The 18,569-nt window shown below is 58.0% G+C and overlaps 2 protein-coding genes across 3 annotated transcripts; one reads left to right on the forward strand and one right to left on the reverse strand.

The window, feature by feature from the left end:
- Positions 1–208: 208 nt before the first annotated feature.
- On the forward strand, positions 209–7,392 carry GRN (granulin precursor). Of its 2 annotated transcripts, XM_081029910.1 has the most exons (14): positions 209–804; positions 2,860–2,923; positions 3,378–3,522; positions 3,643–3,768; positions 3,884–3,968; positions 4,452–4,564; positions 4,660–4,795; positions 4,917–5,011; positions 5,222–5,345; positions 5,625–5,722; positions 5,813–6,058; positions 6,300–6,533; positions 6,622–6,852; positions 6,942–7,392. In XM_081029910.1, exons 3-14 carry the CDS (start codon positions 3,385–3,387, stop codon positions 7,077–7,079), a joined length of 1,764 nt encoding a protein of 587 aa, XP_080886036.1. In that variant the 5' UTR covers positions 209–804; positions 2,860–2,923; positions 3,378–3,384; the 3' UTR covers positions 7,080–7,392. The 2 variants fall into 2 exon arrangements, with proteins under 2 accessions (XP_080886036.1, XP_080886037.1); XM_081029911.1 differs by lacking the exon at positions 5,813–6,058 and having other exon boundaries at positions 562–804.
- A 401-nt stretch (positions 7,393–7,793) lies between these two features.
- On the reverse strand, positions 7,794–17,410 carry FAM171A2 (family with sequence similarity 171 member A2). The gene is made up of 8 exons (XM_081028726.1): positions 17,164–17,410; positions 13,599–13,826; positions 13,278–13,370; positions 10,756–10,914; positions 10,498–10,677; positions 10,284–10,400; positions 10,041–10,167; positions 7,794–9,499 (listed from the first exon to the last, which is right to left on the reverse strand). The coding sequence occupies exons 1-8, from the start codon at positions 17,279–17,281 to the stop codon at positions 8,032–8,034; spliced, it is 2,490 nt and encodes an 829-aa protein (XP_080884852.1). The 5' UTR covers positions 17,282–17,410; the 3' UTR covers positions 7,794–8,031.
- Positions 17,411–18,569: the final 1,159 nt, after the last annotated feature.

The following is an 18,569-nucleotide window of genomic DNA, read 5'->3' on the forward strand; positions in this document are numbered from 1 at the left end:
TTTCCATCTGGTTTCCTAGTGCTCTCCCCAGCTTCCCCTGTAGCCATTTCTTCATGCTCTTCCGATCTACGTTAAAATTCTCCCAGACTCAGTTCAAAACTTTGCCCCCAAGGTAGAATTAAATCTCTTCTTCCCGCCTAGAGCTAACCTACTACTTCTTCCTTATACCCATCTACAGCATTTGGCACACGACGTTGTACCTTAAATTAGATTTAATCTGAGTCTGTCTCCCTACTCCACCCTATCCTCCGCTGTGAGCACCTTGAGGAAAAGGCCTGAGGGCTGTTTATCCTGGTACCCTTACAACTCTCCTTCAACCTCAAAGTTTAATCTGAATTTGTTGAATAGAATAGAAACAGGACGCACAAATGTCCCAAATGCAGAAGCGGACATCCTTTAAATGCCCTTGAACGCACCCTTGAAGGGGCAGTTCCCCTGGCTGTCAGTATCTCCAGACAGACGCTGCCCGGTCTCCAGCAAACTGTACTAGGCGGCCGCAGGAGGCTGCGAGGCCGGTACCCGAAGCCGGGTTGAGCAAGCCAGAGGATCACATGATTTTCCGATCACATGATTCCTAGAAATGGAGGGTAGGAGAGAGAGTCAGGCTGGGAGGTGAGTGTATTGAGTAGAAAAGCACAGCACTCCAGGATGGCCCGGCCCCTACGTCGACAAGTAGCGAATGGGAGGACGACAGCCCGGACATCTGGCCAATGGAAACTGAGGTGGGCGGGCCATCGCTCTGCGAGGCCCAAGTTCTGGAGCTGTGGGGTGGCTGCTACCCAGCGAGTGCCAAACGGGACACAGGTAAGGAGGTCGGCTGCGCAGACCTCTCCCTTGCTTCTTCAAGGGCCTGGCCATGGGGACGTGGGGCTTGACGTTCCTCTGGAGTTTTAGCTGGGAGGCAGGAGAAGATTCACTTAGAGAATCTCCTTTGGGGGTTTGCGATGTATTGGAGGGAGTTTTATGAAGGGTGGGAGTGAGCAGTAATGGCAGTGACCCCCTTAGAAAGGGGCAATCTCCCTCTACATCCCAGCATCCCGGAAGCTGCAGCCCCTTTTTCCAAAGCAGGGACCACTCCGTTCTTGAACCACCTCCGCCCCCCATCAGCTGGTGCTGGTGCTGCTGCTGGTGGTGGGTAGTGCCCACGGCGTCTCCTAGAGGGAGAGGCGCCCACCCTGGCTAGGAGCTCAGAGGGCTGGGAGTTGGACTTGAGACTCAGGCCTTCTCAAAGGCAGTAGGGACTTGGGAGGGTTGTGTCTGGCTCTCCATTACTTCCTCTCTTGAGGGTGGGACAAGCTGACTTCCGCCTCTCCCAGCCACTTTTTCCTGCTCATTCGTAGTTGGATTGTTTCACCTTTTGGGAATCTCTCTCTCCTCCTGGTACTCAGCATTGGGGGGATGCCATCTAGTGGAAGATGACAGATCTGGGGGCTTGAAGAGGCTCCTGTCCCTCTCTGGTGTGGCCATGTGGATGGCGTGGGGTGAGAGAGGCCATAGCTCAGAACACTCCTGAGAGGAACTGGGCCCTCTCCTCCCCCATCCCTGGTCCTGAGTGTGTGTGCACGTGTGTTCAGTAGATGCATACACTATACTCCCTAACCTCAGGATACGCAAAAAGGAAAATAAACATAAATAAATAACTAGGGTGCTGAATAGTCTGAGATCTGTACCGACAGGCACCCCTTCTGGCCTAAGCCAAGAAGTGGGTGGGGCCAGCTGTAAATGCCTGGGAGCTGTGGGCCCCGAGAAGTTGAAAGGGACCGAGGTCTAGAACCAGCCTTCTTCATCCTTACCTGGCGGGAGATGGCCTCCTGGGAATGGTCTTTGTGCTGGGGAGGGGACTCTGAGGGAAGGCAGGTGAGGGAGAGAGGATGTGAGTGACCATGTGTGTGCGACCCTGCCACGCAGTGCGCTTGCGCTGTCCATGAACACTCAGTGGAAACTGAGGCCCGGAGACAGGGAGCAAACTTTGAGGCACTCACAATCAGTGGCAATTGTAGGTCTAGGACCAAGTGCAGTATCCAGGCAGCGCATGTTCTTCCCATTTCTGTCCTGTCCCGGAAATACTTCTGTCCCCCTTCTCTGCTTGGACCCCAGGCCTCTATCCTCTCAGGGTTTGTTCATTCCCATGCACTGTTCATAGTGCCACCTGTGAAATGAACCCAGTTCCAATATGCCCTGGAGCCATCAAAGCCTGTTAGCTCCATGACTTGATATATAAAATGGGTGTATTGCTTAACATCTCTGAGCCTCAGTTCCCTCCTTTGAAAAGTAAAGGTAATAATTACTACTTTGGTTGGTGGTTGCAAAGAAGAAAGAAAATATAGAGTGTTTAAACTGGCTCCTGAGAGGCTTAGCAAACATTGCTGTTTTTGCCCCTCTAGGCAGGGAGGGTAACGTCTCCCAGGCCTGCCCCACTGAACTAGCAGGGCTGGCTGATCATGGGGAAGCTGTGTGGGAAGCGAGAGGCTGCACGCTCCCCCACCTCTCCCCTGCCACAGACCGTGGCTAGTTCTTTCTACTGACTCAGAGCAGCAGCTGAGTGGGCACTCGTGGTTTCTCTCCCTGTGCAGCTGAGTTTCAGCTCTAGGGTAGGGGGAGAGGCCAAGGTAGGGCTATGGTACGCTTGGGCGTCTAAAAGGGCCTGGTGGTGTTGGGGGACCATTAGAACACAGGTGTCTTAAAGGCTGACCCAGCCTGTGTGTCCCTTTCCCTGGGTAAGGAGAGGACAGTCAGTGGGTAGGCTGTGGCTGGCCTCTGGGGGAGGCAGCCTAGACTCCACTGGCCACCTCACTTCCCTTTTCACAACTTTCACAACCCCGTGGTTTACCATGTCATCATGTGACCTCTCACCAATAGGCCTTTGCAGAGTGCAGGTGTGAGCACCGTATCAGACGAGGAGGCATCTGGAGGGGCTCTCTGGGTAAGTGGAACCCTGACTTTTCTTCAGGACGGTACTCTCCTTGCACCCCAGCCACATCTTCCCATGGCTACTGATGGCCTCCCCTCCCCCCCCAGAAGTGGTCTCATTTCCCACAGATCAGACCCACAAAAGCCACAAATCTTCCTGATTCTCACATGCCCACATGTCTACACACTCACCCAGAGACTCAAGTGCTAGACCATGTGTTGGGGACACAGATTCATATGTACTCATGTCAGCATTCATGCTCATGGGTGTACATGCGTTGGTGCAGGTGTGACACACGTACAGGACACATGTAGGAAACTGAATCTCAGAAAGCACAACTTGCTTCCTCCCTGGACAAGTTGTTGTGGGGAGGCTCACATAGTCCTGGGCCTGGGAGGAGATTGGCCCCAGAATCAGGGATGGCGTGGACTAAGCTAGGTGCCAAATGCCTCTTGATATTCTGCAGGTGGACCATGTGGACCCTGGTGATCTGGGTGTCCTTAGTGGCAAGATTGGTGGCTGGAACGCAGTGCCCAGATGGACAGCTCTGCCCTGTGGCCTGCTGCCTGGACCCTGGAGGAGCCAGCTACAGCTGCTGCAATCCCATTCTAGTGAGTACCCTCAGCCCAGGCAAAAGCTGGCAGCTGGGATTTCCCAAAGGGTCGTCTTGAATGGGCCACAGGAGTGGACCAGACTCTGGTCCTCCCATTCATCCTCTCCTCACTTTCCAGGACAAATGGCCCACAGTGCTGAGCAGGCGTCTGGGCAGGCCCTGCCAGATCGATGCCCATTGCTCTCCTGGCCACTCTTGCCTCCTGACTGTCTCAGGGACTTCCAGCTGCTGCCCATTCCCAGAGGTAAGGGTGCCATAAGCTCGATGGAGGGGTTCAGGTATGTGTTTACACTTTTCCTGCACTCTCCCACCCCCAGGTAAAAGGGCCTGGTCAACCCAGGAGTCTCTGTGTCCCATAGGCCGTGTCTTGCGGGGATGGCCGCCACTGCTGTCCACAGGGCTTCCACTGCAGTGCTGATGGGCAGTCCTGCTTCCGGAGATCAGGTGCAGCCCGGGTGGAGGTGGAGGGCCAGGGGATGGGCAGCATGTAGAGCCGGAGTGCCCAGGAGCCCAGTCGGCTGGGTGACCTTGATTCCTGCTCTCATGCCCTCATTCATGTGGCATCTGTACTAAGCAACTCCCCTGCTCTGGACAAAGGGGCAGCATTGGGCATAGGAGGGGGAGGAGAGAATGCAAGTCTCTAGGCCCAGTGCCAGGCATTGCCGGGGTGGGGAGAGGCCAAACGGGGCTGGTTTAATGCCAAGCCAGTCAATGAATGCCCTTGCCCTGTGCCATATTGCTGAGACATATTGCTGGCTTGTGGGAGAGTGGCTTAGGAGTGCCTGGGAGAACACTGAACCCTAGTGCCCGTCCCCCAGTCCCTCTGTAGCTGGGCCTGCAGGCCCTGGTGCCGCCAGCTCCTTGAGTGATGGGGGCAATGACCTTCACTGACTGCGTTGGTGGAATCCTGGGTCGTCCTATCCACAGATACCAACGCCTTGGGTGCCGTCCAGTGTCCCAATAGCGACTTTGAGTGCCCCAACTCCTCCACATGCTGCACTGTGCCTGATGGCTCCTGGGGATGCTGCCCCATGCCCCAGGTACCGGTCTGGGAAGATGGCGGGATGGGGACGGCATTGGGGGCAAGCGACTGGCTGGAGGGGGCAAAGACAGAATGGGGACCATCTCTTCTCAGGCTTTTTGCTGCGAAGACAAGGTGCACTGCTGCCCCCATGGTACCACCTGCGACCTGGCTCATGCCCGCTGCCTGACAGCCACGGGCACCCACCCTCTGGCAAAGAAGATCCCTGCACAAAGGACTAATAGGGCAGGTGAAGACATGGGAGAGCATTGGGTTGGGGGTTGGGAGTGAGGAGAGGCCTTGCCTGGCTCTTACCTGGGGAAAAGTTCCCCTCCACCCTGGCTGCCCCTCACTCCTCTCTTCCCTTCCAGGGGTCATGTGCCCGGATACAAGGTCCCAGTGTCCTGATGGTTCTACCTGCTGCCAGCTGCCTAATGGGAAGTATGGCTGCTGCCCAATGCCCAATGTGAGTGAGGGTCTGTAGCCAGTTGGGCTATGTGCCCACAGCCGCTTTCCAGGGACTCCAGGGGGTGGGGCTGGCTGGCTGGTTGCTGGGAGCCTGGCTGCTCAGGACTCATGCTACCCCCTAGTGGGGGGTTGAGGCAGTGCCAGCTGTGGGCCTGGCTGCTCCTTGTGCTCAATTGGAATCACAAAGACCCACCCCTGCCTCCCCCAGGCCATCTGCTGCTCAGACCACCTGCACTGCTGCCCCCAGGACACGGTGTGTGACCTGGTCCTGAGTAAGTGCCTCTCTAAGGAGAACGCTACGGACCTCCTCACCAAGCTACCGGCACACACAGGTACCAGAGGCAGGCCACAGACCATTCCACATGCCTAGGAGGAGCTCTCCTCCAGGTTGCTCCAGGAACAGATATGGGGATGGGGGACTGATGACCCCCATGGAGGGGCCAGGGCAGGTACAGCCCCCTTTTCTCCACATTGGGCTTTGCCTTAGGATCCCTGCCAGGGATGGTCCTCCATCCTCAGCATCTGGTCCCAGCTGTGGAACCGGCAAAGGGTAGGCACCCCAGACGGTCCCCAGTGCCATTGCTGACCTGTCTTCCTTGCCTAACTCACAGTACAGGAGGTGAAGTGTGACATGGAGGTGAGCTGCCCAGACGACTACACCTGCTGCCGCCTACAGTCAGGGGACTGGGGCTGCTGCCCTTTTGTCCAGGTACCCACGAATGGTGGGTGGGCCGGGCTGATCAGATGGTGGCAGCCAGCTAGGCCCCTGTGCCCACTGTTCCCGCTCTACCTACCCTAGGCTGTGTGCTGTGAGGACCATGTACACTGCTGCCCGGCCGGGTTTAAGTGTGACACAGAGAAGGGTACCTGTGAACAGGAAGGCCGCTCCCTGCCCTGGAGGAAGCAGGCCCCAGCCCACCTCAGCCTGCCAGACCCCCGAGCCATGGAGAGTGATGTCCCCTGTGATAACGTCTTCAGCTGTCCTTCCTCCAATACCTGCTGTAGACTCACGTCTGGGGAGTGGGGCTGCTGTCCTATCCCAGAGGTGCATGGGTAGGGGTATAGCATTGGGGGACAGTGTCTTGGCATGGGCAGGTGGCCAGACTCCTGGTACCTTGCTCTTCTGCCCTCTGCCTAGTCCACAGTGACACACCAGCTCTGTCAGATTTCATTCCCAGCTGGAGGAGCTGTGAGCAGGAGAGGCGGAGTGGTGTTGGGTAGGGGCTCAGAATTCTATCCCACGTAGTAGCTTCTTAGACTATCCTTTCTGCCCGCTCCCTCCCCAGGCTGTCTGCTGCTCGGACCACCAGCACTGCTGCCCCCAGGGCTTTACTTGCTTGGCTGAGGGGCAGTGTCAGAGGGGGAACAAGATAGTAGCTGGACTGGAGAAGATTCCTGCCCACCGGGCTTCTGTGTCCCACCCCAGAGACATGGGCTGTGACCAGCACACCAGCTGCCCAGTGGGGCAGACCTGCTGCCCAAGCCTAAGTGGCGGCTGGGCTTGCTGCCAGTTGCCCCACGTGAGTACTCATCTGCCTGCCCCTGGAGAAGGGAGCTGAGTCCGGGCAGAGAGGGGGACAAGAGCATAATGCTGCTCTGTAACCCCAGGCTGTGTGCTGTGAGGACCGCCAGCACTGCTGTCCGGCTGGGTATACCTGCAATGTGAAGGCGCGAACCTGTGAGAAGGAGGTGGGTTCTGCCCACCAAGCTGCCCACTTGACCCGAGGCCCTCACATGGATGTGGGGAACGTGGACTGCGGGGAGGGGCACTTCTGCCATGATAACCAGACCTGCTGCCGAGATAGCCATGAGGGCTGGGCCTGCTGTCCCTATCGCCAGGTCAGTGCCGCCCCCAATCCTGGGACTACGTATGGGCCTGGGCCAGGTCCCACTTTGTCCAGCTCTCACACCCTCCTCTGACCATCCAGGGCATCTGTTGTGCAGATCAGCGCCACTGCTGTCCTGCTGGCTTCCGCTGTGGGGCCAAGGGCACCAAGTGTTTACGCAGGGAGACCATGAGCTGGGACACTTCTTTGAAGGGTCCAGCCCCGAGACAGCTGCTGTGAAGAGGGATTGAAGACTGAAGACTCCGTAGCCCCAGGACCCTGCTCAGAGGTGCCCACTGCTCAGGCCTCCCCAGCACCTCTCTCACACCAAATTATCCTGGACCCCTCCTTCTGAATCCCTCCTATCATCATGAGAGGTGGGGCCTTAATCTAAGGCCTAACCTATCAGAAGGGGGGCTGTGGCAGGAGCCACGTTACAAGCTGCCATCCCCTCCTCCAATTTCTGTGGACCCTGTGGCCAGGTGCTCTTCCCTATCCACAGGTGTGCGTGTGTGTATGTATGTGCTCCAGTAAAGTTTGTACACTTTCTTAACAGTGTCTGATTTGCCCACCCTGACTGCCCTCTCCAGGGGACCCCTGAGCAAGCGCCCATCCACCACCCACATTCTCTCAACCCCACAGAGACACACACAGAGTTAATCTCACCAGTTTTATATTTGCTGCTGCCCACAGCAATCCCATCACATTACACCCCGGTCCCCAGAGCCACCCCAGCCACCAGCCCTTTGACATGGTGGCCCAGAGATGGGCTAGTCAGCAAACAGCACCCCCTCCCCTCCCAGGGGTCCACAGAGAATGCTCCCTCCCTTCCCAGCCCTCACACTAGCAGCTGAGGCCGGGTTGCCCCTCCTGCTTTCCCACAATAGACCTTTCTATGTACAGCCACGTTTATACAGGCACTGCTTCCCGCCCCCCCCAGCCCTCCTCCCCAGCACCTCCCAATGGGGGTCTGGACCCCTCCCACCACCCTCTTGGAGGCAGACATGGGGTCCCTTCCAAGACATCACCCAGCATATACTACTGGACAGCTCCGCAGGCCCCTGGACACCTTTAGGGGCAGGGGGCTAAGAGCGAGTGCCCCCGCGGCCCCCCGGGCCCCGCACCCTGGGGACAGGCCCAGGAGGAACCGGCGGGGCCCGACCCGGGGGCGGGGCCAGGCGGGGCAGGGGCACTACTTGACGTTGAACACCATTAGCGGCCGCTCCTCCCGCCGCTGCCAAGGGCTCTTCTTGTCGCCCGCCTCGTCGCCCACCTCCACCCCCAGCTCGTCCTCCGGGCTGGTGAGCGAGTCGCGCCGCAGCTCGCTGGCGCTGCTGCGGGAACTGTCCCCACGGCTGCGGCCCCGACCCCGAGGTACCGTGGCCGCCCGGCCCTCGGGCGCCGCCACCTCGTCCAGCAGCGGTGTCAGCGAGTTGTCCTCCGGGGAGCAGAGGCCCGTGCGGCTCTCGCTGCTGCTGGGCTCCGTGTCCTCGCTGAGCGCCAGGCGCGGCGGCGCGGGCGGGGGCGGCGGGGGCGGGGCGGCTGTCGGCGCGCGCTCTCGCTCCTCGCGCAGGGGCCGCCGGCGCGCGGGCCGCGCCTCGTGCACGTCGACGCCCGAGTCCAGGCTGGCATCGGTGCTGCGGCCGCCGCCGCCCGCCTGCAGGTCGATGTAAGAATGACGCACCTGCGAGTTGGAGCGCCCATCGAGGGACACAAACCAGGCGCGTGGGTGAGGCTTCACGCCCAGTTCGAGCAGCTTCTTTTCGGTCAGCGCCTGCAGCTCCCCGTTGAGCTGCGCCATGGTGGACTCGTTGAACAGCACTGGGATGGTGACCGAGCCGCTGACCGGCGCCGAGCGCCCGCCCCCCCAGCCCTCGCCGCTGCCACCCCCGCTGCCTTCGCCTCCCGCGCCCGAGTGGCCCTGCATCAGCGGGCGCTGGGGGTCGGGCTGGGGAAAAGGGCGCGTCGATCCGGGGGTTGTTCCTTCGGGCGGGACGGGCTCGTCGCCCGCCCCCGTGGCGACCGCCTCGCCGCCGAGGCGCACGTAGTGCGCGGGGATCACCAGGGTGGGCATAACGTTGCGGTAGACACTGTCCTTGAGGTGGTCGATGGAACCGCAGAAAATGAGCTGCCCAGTCTGGCTGAGCGAGGGCGGCCGCGCCAGCTGGTCCACCGACTGAGACAGCAGGAAATCGGGGGTCTTGCTCTCGGCCGCCCCCTTGTGGCCCAGATAGTGCTCGAAGGGCGGTGGCGGAGAGGGCGGCTCGGGTAGGAACGTGGCGGCCCCAGACGGCCCCCGCCGGTACTCTTCTAGGCCTGACTCCAGCCCTCCAGGACCCTCGACGGAGCGGGCGCCCTTCAGCCCGGCGCCCTCGCCCCCGCGGGCACCCGCAGGCTCGGTGGCCGGACGGCAGGCAGAGCGCGGTTTGGCCCGGAAGAAGTCATCCCGGGAGGCAGCCAGGTCTCGGGAGCTGGAGAAGGCCGAGTGAAGGGGCCCTGGAGGCGGAGCCTCAGGGTCCCCCGACGGGGCGGGCTCCAGGGGTCCTCCGCAGATGAGGTGGAGCTGGGACATCGAGGTGGCCTGGTCTCGTTTGTTGCCTTCAGAGGGTCCGGAGAGCTGCAGCTTGCGGTGCTGTTGCCTGGGCTTCAGGCAGCGCCTCCTGGAGAGGAGGGGGCAGACCAAGACCCTCAGGAAAGAGTGAGGGCCAGAGCAGCTCCCTACACCCCGCAGTTGCAAGATGAGGGATGGAGATATTTGGAGGTGTCGGGACAATGCCTAGGACTCAGGAGAGATGTAGGGGAAGCCTGACGGGTCCTGGGAGAGGCTTGTGGAAAAACCTTGCCTGTCTGTGGGATGTCCAGCCAGCATCTGTGCCCATTTGGTCCCCCTCCAGGTGAACTGCATGCGTTAGGATGTAAGGAGGTGCAGTGAGAACCTGGGAGGAGTGCCTAAGCCAACCAGAGGCATGTCTGGCATGAGGCCCCCTGGACATGAAAGCTGGGCTGGAAGGAACATCTGCGTGTTGTCTCTGGAGGGGCCGTGCCTGCAGCTCCTGGCCCCTCTCCCACCTCTCACTGTCAGCACCTTGAGGATCAGTTTGTATGCATCTCTAGGGCCCGAGCACCCAGCACAAGGCCAGGCATAGAGCAGGCCTCGGTCTGCATGGGATGAGAGGAGGTGGGGGTGTGGGCAGCACTCACCGGCAGTAGTAGATGAGCAGACACAGCAGAATGAGTACCAGCAAGGCCAGGGCTGCCAGGATGGTGAGCAGGAAGATGGTGTGGTAGGTGCCGATGTCCTGGATGCCCGACGTGATGGTGACTAGCCCTGTGCCAGTCAAGAGCTTAGCGTTCCAGGTGTGGATGCCCTTCCTGCCTTTCAGAAGTTCACTCTCCCAGCCTACCCTTCCGCCACTGCCCCTTGGCCCCACCCCCCACTCTTACCAGTCATGGGGGAGGCCATGGCAGCTGCCCAGTACCCCAGTTGGGAGGAGACGAAGGTCCAGTAGAGCTGTCGTCCTTCCTTCCGTATCACACCAGTGCCGTTGCGTACCCACAGCCCTGGGAGAGTCAGGGGTTGCATAAGACTCAACATCCCCCCACCCACCTAAGTCTCTTTCCCCAAACTCCAGCACTGGCAATCCCCTGAGGCACTCACCACTCTTGGGGTCAAACCTCCAGGCTGGAATGCTGGTGCCCACAGTGAGGGCACGAGGCTCCGAGGGCACAGGCAGGGACAGGTGAATGGGGCCTGAGAGTGGCACCTCTGTCCCATTTCCTGTCAGCAGGTGCACACTCACGGCAGCCAGGGGCATCAGCTCCAGCCAAGAGCCATTGCCTGGGGGAAGGGGACACAAAGGCTAAAGGCTAAATCGTGGTGGAGGGACATCTCTTCCATGCCTGGCACCCAGCATACCTGAGCTGGAGGCCTCGGTGCCCAGGAAGGCGGGGAAAGCCCGCATTTCCTGCTGGGTGCTGGCAGGTGTCAGAGAAGCCCAGAGCTGGCTGTAGGTGGAGCTGACAGGCAGGCGGGCAGCCCGGCGCTGGAACTGCACCCAAGGCTGGGAGCGGGCACCTGGATGGAAAGAGGAGGGGCTGCAGTGGCCTGGCCAAGGCCAAGGTTGCCCAGGGACAGAAAGCAGTTATCTAAGAAGGGGAGCCACTGGGTCAGGCCACTGAGGAAGACCAAGGAGGGTGGTGACTGGGGGAGAGAACTGTGCAGTCATAGAATGTAAATTTGGAAGGGACATGGACCAGAATCTCCCAGTCCTGGCTGTGTGACCCTGAGCCAGTTACTTGCTCTCTGAAACACTTTCCTTATTAATGTATAAAATGATAAGGTTCAGATCCTCAAATAATTACTGTCTACTGTGTGGCAGACACTGTGTTAGGTGCTGGGGATACAAAAATGAATGATACAATTCACAATTCCCTGCCTTCAAGTTCACAGTCTAGTGCAGCACTGTCCATTATGGTACCCATTAGAACTTTCTGCCGTGATGGATGGAAATGTCCTATATCTGTGATGCCTATTATGGTAGCCACCAGACACACATGGCTATTAAGCACTTGAAATGTGGCTAGTGCAATGTTACTGAGGAACTGGATTTAGTTTTAATTTTTAAAAACTTAATGAATTTTAAGTTTATTTAAATGTAGCCACATGGCTAGTAGCAACTGCGTGAGACAGCTTAGGCTATGCATACACATATCTGTGTCTGTCTTGGGATGGAGGGGACCCAATTAGAATTAAAACAGAATTCTAATACAATATGTAATAACCAACATGCATTAAGCTTTAAGATATGCTGGGCACTGTTCTAAGCAGGTTACCTACGTTAACCCCTGTAATTAGCACAACAGCCCCTGAGGTAGGTGCTTTTATCATCAACACCATTTTATAGATGCAGAAATGGAGGTGGGAAAAGTTCAGTAACTTGCCCAGGGTCACAATCCTAGAGCCCAACTGAAGCCCAGGCAGTCTGGTGCCAGGATCCATCATCCTCTCACCCACCATTCCATCCCACCTCGCTATTATAATAGGGGGAGCCAGGGTGCAAGGGGGGCTTGGCCCGCCCCGCTTGGGAAGGGCCTGTGGAGCCTTGCAGGATGAGTAAGACGCAGCAAGGAAAGAAAGTGGAAAGGGACTTCCAGGAGCACTGCCATAAGGCCCCAAGGCACAAGGCAGCGTGCTGGTCAGGGGCCTCCAGGTGACGAGAGTGGGAGGTGTGCACGACAGTGGCAGGACAGATCCAAGAGGACGCAATTAACAGGTGAAGGAGTCTAGGCTGTATACTGAAGCAGTGGGAGCTGTGGGAGGCTTTAAGCTAGGGGGCAACAAAGGGTTCATTTGACATTTTAGAAACCTCCAAAGACTTAATTACATGCCTCTGGTTCAGGATCAGAGAGATGATGAGCAAATGAGTAATTTAGCGACAAGAGCTCAAGCTAAGAACATAATTTAGAGAGGGGCTTCCCCCACTCCAAGACTCGCTGTGGCTCCCTAGTCCTAGCCGGATGGAGTCTCCACTCTGCCTGGCTTCATGAACCAGTCTGCACCCAGTACACCCCCTGCATAGCCAGAGCACAGCATTCCCAGCAGACTCACTGTCCCCTTTTGTCCCTACATCTGGAAGACTCCCCAGGCCTCCTCAGGTGAACGTGCCTTTGCTCCCCCTTCAACTCCCAAGCCCAGGCTGTCCCACAGCTCCCTTCACCAAATCCTCTTGCCCTGCTACCCTCACAGGTTAGGGTTTTCTCAATATTGAATGCAGTCGCCCTCTAATCCACTGTCGCCCGCTCTGTAATTATTTCAGGGTTTGCCGTGATGTGTTTGTGTGTCTTCCTATTTGTCTATGAACTCCACGAGGTAGGAAGTAGGTCTGTTTTTCCTTACCTTTGTTCCCAAACCTCAGACACAGTGCCTTGCACAGCCTGGGTGCTGCCGTAAGTCTTAGTTGGCAGAGACCAAAAGCCAGTAGGCACACCAGGGCCACTGCAGGATTGTTCCAGGCCTTGCACTCCATGGGTGTTCAATACCTTGAAATGACCCTCTCATGGCCTTCTCACATGGCCAGCACCCAGTAGGTGTGCCTCAAGGATATGGAGATCCGCTGAAGATAAAGGTGGCAGGGAATGGGAATTCTAATGGTAGGAGTAGAGGGAGAATAGAAACCACGAGAAGCCCCAATAACAATAAACATATATTGACCACCTTCTGTGCTGCTTTTTGCATGCTTGATAATATTTGATCCTTACTTCAATTTGATGATGTAGATACTATCAATATCCATATCTTATAGATGAACAAACTAAGGCTCAGAGGTTAAGTGACTTGCCCAAGGGCACCTAGCTAGTATGTGGAAGAGCAGAGCTCTCTATACCCAGGTCAGGGGGAAGGACAGGAGCTGGCAGGTAATGGGGCGGGGGTAGCCTTACCAGGAGAACCCAAGAGGATGTGTACCAGGTCCTCATAGAGGATGAGGGTGGCTGGCCGCTCAGGGAGCAGGTAGAGGCTGACGGACGCATACACTGTGGGAGGGGTGGTCTGTCAGCACCAGAGAAAGCCCCTGCCCACCCCCAGGCGGGGCACTCCCTCCGTCCAATCCTAGAGACTTCATCCTCCCTCAGCCCCCTTTGCATACCCCAGCCCAGGCAGCAGCTGCTGGAAAACCCACCCCCTCCACCCCCAAGGACTATTTTGGGAAGAGGCTGATTGGGTCAGCTGCTGCCCCACCCTCCACCTGCCCCTGCACTCACAGGGCAGCTTGTCAACACGCCAGGGCACGGAGTTGGTGAGGAAGCCAGGGCGGGCAGCAGTGACCAGCACCCAGGTGCCCAAGCGGTAACTGAGGGGCAGTGTGGCCACACCGTCTGTGTCGGTGGTGCCAGCGGCCAGCAGCATCCGGTTCCCAAACACATCCACTGAGGCCCGGGCCAAGGGCACCAGCTCCCCGCTCACATACACCTGCACCTTGATCAGGATCTCTGTGGGCAAGATGGGGTGAGAACAGTGAGGAGGAGGGAGGGGGTTAGAGAGAACTGGGGGGAACCCCGAGATCAGACGGGGCTGTGGGTTGGGAGCAGCTTTGGGGCCAAGTCTAGACAAGATATTATAAAAGCCAGCATTTATAAAGCCCTCATTTAAACCTCACATCAACCTGCGAGGTGGGTGGTACCATCACCATATTTTATCAAGTCTAACACACGCACTTTTCCATATTTCCAACATTTCTGAACTCAGGATATGCCTATGATTGATGATGTCATAATTATAATTGGCAGCATTTTTTTCCTTTTACTACTGGTACATGAAATAATGGTGCATCTTACGGTCGATGATGTATTAGACTTGATAAAATATGCTCCCAGCCCATTTACAGAAAAAGAAATGGAGACGCAAAGAGTTTAGAGACTTGTGCTTCAGTTCAGTGGAAGATGTGGTAGCCAAACCTGGGAGTTGGCCTCTAGATCCAAATTGTTAACCACTGCATCCTATGGGACTAGTGTCAGGGACAGGAGAGGGAGTGGAGGGCTGAGAAAGGATGAGTAAGTGGAGAACCAAGGGTTTGCACGTGGAGAGGAGAGAGGTTCGGATTCAGCCATTTAGAAGGGAGTATGGAGGGCTGGGTTAGATTTTGGGTTCTCAGGAAAAAACTGAGAAGGAGACACTAGGGAACTGGTGGTTCACATCATTTATTCTCCTCCTAGAATCCTTTGCACAAGCCTGTTTCGCTTCAGATTTAGGGACTCACTCCAACCCTGAAGCTCAGACAAGTACCTCCTGACCCAACCTCCTCACATGTACTGCTGGCCCCCTCCCAGCTGGTCAGCTACAGTCAATCACCATGGCAATGCCCTCATTCCTCCCAGGAGATGGGCAGGGAGCTGGAGCCCTGGCAAGGGGAAAGAGATGGGGCTAAGGGGGGCTGACCCAAGCTCAAGGGAAACTAGTATGGAGGGGGCTGGGAAGGAAAGTCCAAGTTCTTCACTTTCCAGCCAACTCTGCCCCTAGCCCATAGATGGTCCAGCTGGGATGGGCCTGCAGGTATGCTGATCTCACATGGGGTGATGAGGGGGAGGAACCAGGCCTAGAGCTGTTCTCATGGATGCCCCAGGCAGCCTGTTTGATCCAGAGCACAATCTATCCCTTCCACTCAGCACAGCCCCTCCTCTGAGAGCATGCCTCACCCCTACTTTGCTGCTAATAATGGGAGGAAATGTCATGCTTGGAAAGGTACAGAGGCCTAAGTCCGGGGCCCAGGAGGCAGGTGGGAGAGGGCTGGTTGCTAGACACAAAACTAGGGGAGTACAGGTACAGAAGGAAGAGCCTGGAGCTGAGGGCGGCAGGGCATGGGGAGGTCCGGGGGCCTCACGGATGGTGCCTGACACTCAACAGTGACAGGTGTCTTATCTCAGGCTTCCAACCCCAGAGCCAGCACCACGCCTGCCCCTGGCATTCCATCCAGCTGTTTCTGAGCCCACCTCCCTGTCGCCTCCCAGGCCAGAGCCCAACTCTGCAGAGTGGGTGCACACATTTGACCCTTTTCTGCTCTCTAGTTCTCCCAGGAACTGGCAGTCTCTCCCCCACCCCCCATTACACACACCCAGTAGGAATTCTGAGAAGCTAGAGGGGCCTGACTACTCCTCACCAACACCCTAAGCTAGGAGCAGCTGGATAGAACAGCTGGGAAGAGGAGACCCAGGAGTATGGACTATGGTCATTTGAGGGAATGCCTTGGGTTCAAGGGGCAGAGTCTCAGAAAAGGAGAGGGAGTCCAGGGAAGGGAACAGGGGTGTGTAAGTAAGACCTGAAGAAGGCATCAGTGCCGAGCTCAGGTGGGGGTGGCAGGTGCCTTAGTAGATTCTCTTCTCCCTTCCCCTCAACTGGGCTCCCAGCCAGGGGCCTGGGAGAGCCCCATCCTGGCTGTATTCCAGCCATTTCCCTGGGCCCGACCATGGGGTGCAGGACTTGAGGGAGAGGCTTCTTGAGAAACTCGGACCCTTTCCTAGCTATCAAAGCTCCTCTTTTCCCCCAGAATGCAGGGAAGACTGAGGCCAAGGAGATCCTTCCTCATTCTTCAAAGCCTGACATTCCATACAATATCCGCCTCTCCTGGCTTCAGCCCTGCCTCATTCCAGGAGGAAATCCGACCCCCTCCCTTCATCCGGACCCCACTTCCCTCACCTAGACCCCCCCACCCTGCTTTTCCTGCCAGCTCCTTGGTTGGGAGGTGAGGAGAGGAGAGCACTCATTCAGAAAGGGATGGGGTCCAGAGGCAGGAGATGGGAGAGCAATAGCTGGGTGGCAGGCTGGAAGGTGGGCGCAGGGCTGGAGTGGGTGGAGTACCCTGAGAGCCCAGGCATAGGGAGGAAGTCGTGCTCTAGCTCTCCCACTGCAGGAGCCGACCCTCCCCCCCCACCTCACACACCCAACTGGGCTGGTGAGGCGCTGGGAGGGTCTCCTCCACTGCGATGGAGAGGTGAGATGAGGAGGGGGTGACCTGGGAGCGGGCTGGGGACAGGAGTGGCTGGAGGCCTGCTGGTGGGGACCCAGGCACCTGCCCTCCCAGCCTCACTGCCCACAGCCAGCTAGCCAGCCAGCTCAGCATGGCTCTGCCACCAAAGCCCTGCCATGCGCTTTGAGGTGGGAATCACAATGTATCCCGTTTTCCAGAACCCCCCCCCCAATTGCAGCCCCTTCTCTGTCAAGGGCTGAGCAGCGTTTCTTTGGTGCACCCCAAAATCTGAATCTGGGGGCCACCTGGGGGTTGTCAGGCTCCAAGGAGAAGAACGCTATTCGAGCAGTCAATCCGCCCACAGCCTCACCCACTCCCCCCGCCCTTCCCCCCGTCAAATCCAGCACTAGGCGCCCAGCCCCCGTCCGGGCCCAGGGTATCCGCCGACGCCTGCGCCCCCACCCAGCCGGGGTCGGGATCGAGGAACCCGCAGGGGGCTGCAGAGCCGGCGCCCTCCCCAGCCCGCCCCTGGGCGGGTGTCTTCGGTAGACAATGGCTCAGGCAGCAGCGCCTCGCGGACCAGGAGGGAGAAAAACAAGGCAGAAGGGGGCGGCGGCGCGGAGCCTGGAGACCCCCATCCTCCCCATTGTATTTTCCCGAGACCCCAGCCCAGGCGGACCCCTCTCCCTCCTTCCTCTCCCGGGTAAGCGCCGACCCCAGGCGCTTAGCTCCCCCACCCAAGTCTTGGAAATAAAATAGCCCCCGATTCACGAGCGCCGCCAAGAGGGGGCTGGCGGGCGGGGTCCGATCAGGGTGTGTGGGGGGGCGCAGGCCCGTGATCGCTGCCCCTCCTGGCCGAGACTCACCCTGCGGGCTGGGGGGCTCCGGCGGCGACTTGCCGGGAGCCCGGGAGGCGCCGCCGAGCAGCAGCCCCAGCAGCGGCAGTAGCCGCGCGAGGATGCTGGGGCCACTCGGTGGCGGCATCGCGGGGCTCGGCCCGGCCCTAATGGCCCATGGCTCCCGCCCGGCCCCGCTCGGCGGGCCCCGCTCAGCCCCAGCTCTGCGCCGCGCGGCTCGGGCTCCCGCTCTGGCTGCGGCGGCCGCTCAGCGCGATTGTCTCCGCCCGGAGCGGCCACCGGCGCCCCCTTCAGGCGGCGCCCCATCCCGCGGGCCTCCGGGCACCGCCCCCTCGCCGCCGCGATTCCCCCGCCGCCCGCTGGCTGTGCCCGCGCTCAGCCCACCCGGCAGCCCCCACCCCGTGCTCTCAGAATCCAAGCTGCGAGGGAGTGTAGCAAACAGGGTCCAATCTTTGGCGTTCCAGAAGCCCCGAAATTTGGTGCAAGATTTTTTTGGGGTGGGGAGAATGACTATTGCTTGCAACACACTCAAAGAGCACGCACAGTTATGTGCCTCTAAAAAGTGCAAGAGCGCCCTGATTTATGGCCCCTTTCCGAACAAACACTCACGCAGTGCTGGAGAGCTAGGGCGCAGCCCCCTGGGAACCGGTCTCGGTTCTTGTCTAGCTTCTGCCACTTATTAAGCCATGAGCAAGTTATTTACCCTTACAGTCCTCAGTCTTCCTTTAAAGTGAAAATTGTCATAATTTCTACCTCATGGGGTTGTTGTAAAAATTAAATAAGATAGTGATATAAAGTGTCTAGCACATTCCTGACAGGTGCTATTGTTGGCCCAGATGATAAGATCCATTGCTGGGCAGTCATAATGGTTAGGAAGTTCTAGTGGTGCAAGCAGACTGTCTCTCCCACCGAAAATCACAGATTGGTCCCGCTGTTCATGAATGACAATGAGTCTTTTAGTTCTTCCTCAGCCACGGGAACCCCACGTTTGAAGACAGCTGTTGGCCTGCCCTCTAGCCCCAGCCTGGCTCTCCCTTCCAGTTTCTGGTTGTCATCACTCAGTTTCTGGATGGCCAAATCCTCATCTAATCTGGTATTCCTCTCCTGGTTCTCTCTGCCTTGTCACCTTTTCTTTATTACAATGTGGTGCTGTGGAGGGCATTAGTACCTACGGCAAAGACCTCAGGACAGCAGGCTTCTCTTCTGGTGCTTCTCATCTAGCTGGGTCCTCTGGTTGGGTCGTCTCACTTACGGGGACCTTGTTTAGAGCTTATGGACAAAACAGCCAGATTTCGTTCTCCTTTCTTCCTTCCTTCCTTGCTTTTCTTTTTTCTTTCTATATTTCTTCCATACCTTTCTTTTTTTCCTTTTATAGCCTCTCCCCATCTTTCTCTCTCTTCTTACCCCCTCCTTCC

Source organism: Rhinolophus hipposideros (assembly GCF_964194185.1).
Source record: "Rhinolophus hipposideros genome assembly, chromosome: 20".
Classification (NCBI taxonomy): Eukaryota; Metazoa; Chordata; class Mammalia; order Chiroptera; family Rhinolophidae; genus Rhinolophus; species Rhinolophus hipposideros.

Bases quoted from the DNA above. Each gene is read 5' to 3' on its own strand.
- GRN (XM_081029910.1), top strand. From the start codon at position 3,385: ATGTGGACCCTGGTGATCTGGGTGTCCTTAGTGGCAAGATTGGTGGCT. The intron at 5,012-5,221 runs GTGAGTGAGGGT...TGCCTCCCCCAG, and splicing joins GCTGCTGCCCAATGCCCAAT to GCCATCTGCTGCTCAGACCA. The intron at 5,346-5,624 runs GTACCAGAGGCA...CCTAACTCACAG, and splicing joins CAAGCTACCGGCACACACAG to TACAGGAGGTGAAGTGTGAC.
- FAM171A2 (XM_081028726.1), bottom strand. From the start codon at position 17,281: ATGCCGCCACCGAGTGGCCCCAGCATCCTCGCGCGGCTACTGCCGCTG. The intron at 10,678-10,755 runs GTATGCTGGGTG...CCCTTCCCCCAG, and splicing joins CACCGAGGCCTCCAGCTCAG to GCAATGGCTCTTGGCTGGAG. The intron at 10,401-10,497 runs GTGAGTGCCTCA...TGACTCTCCCAG, and splicing joins GAGGTTTGACCCCAAGAGTG to GGCTGTGGGTACGCAACGGC.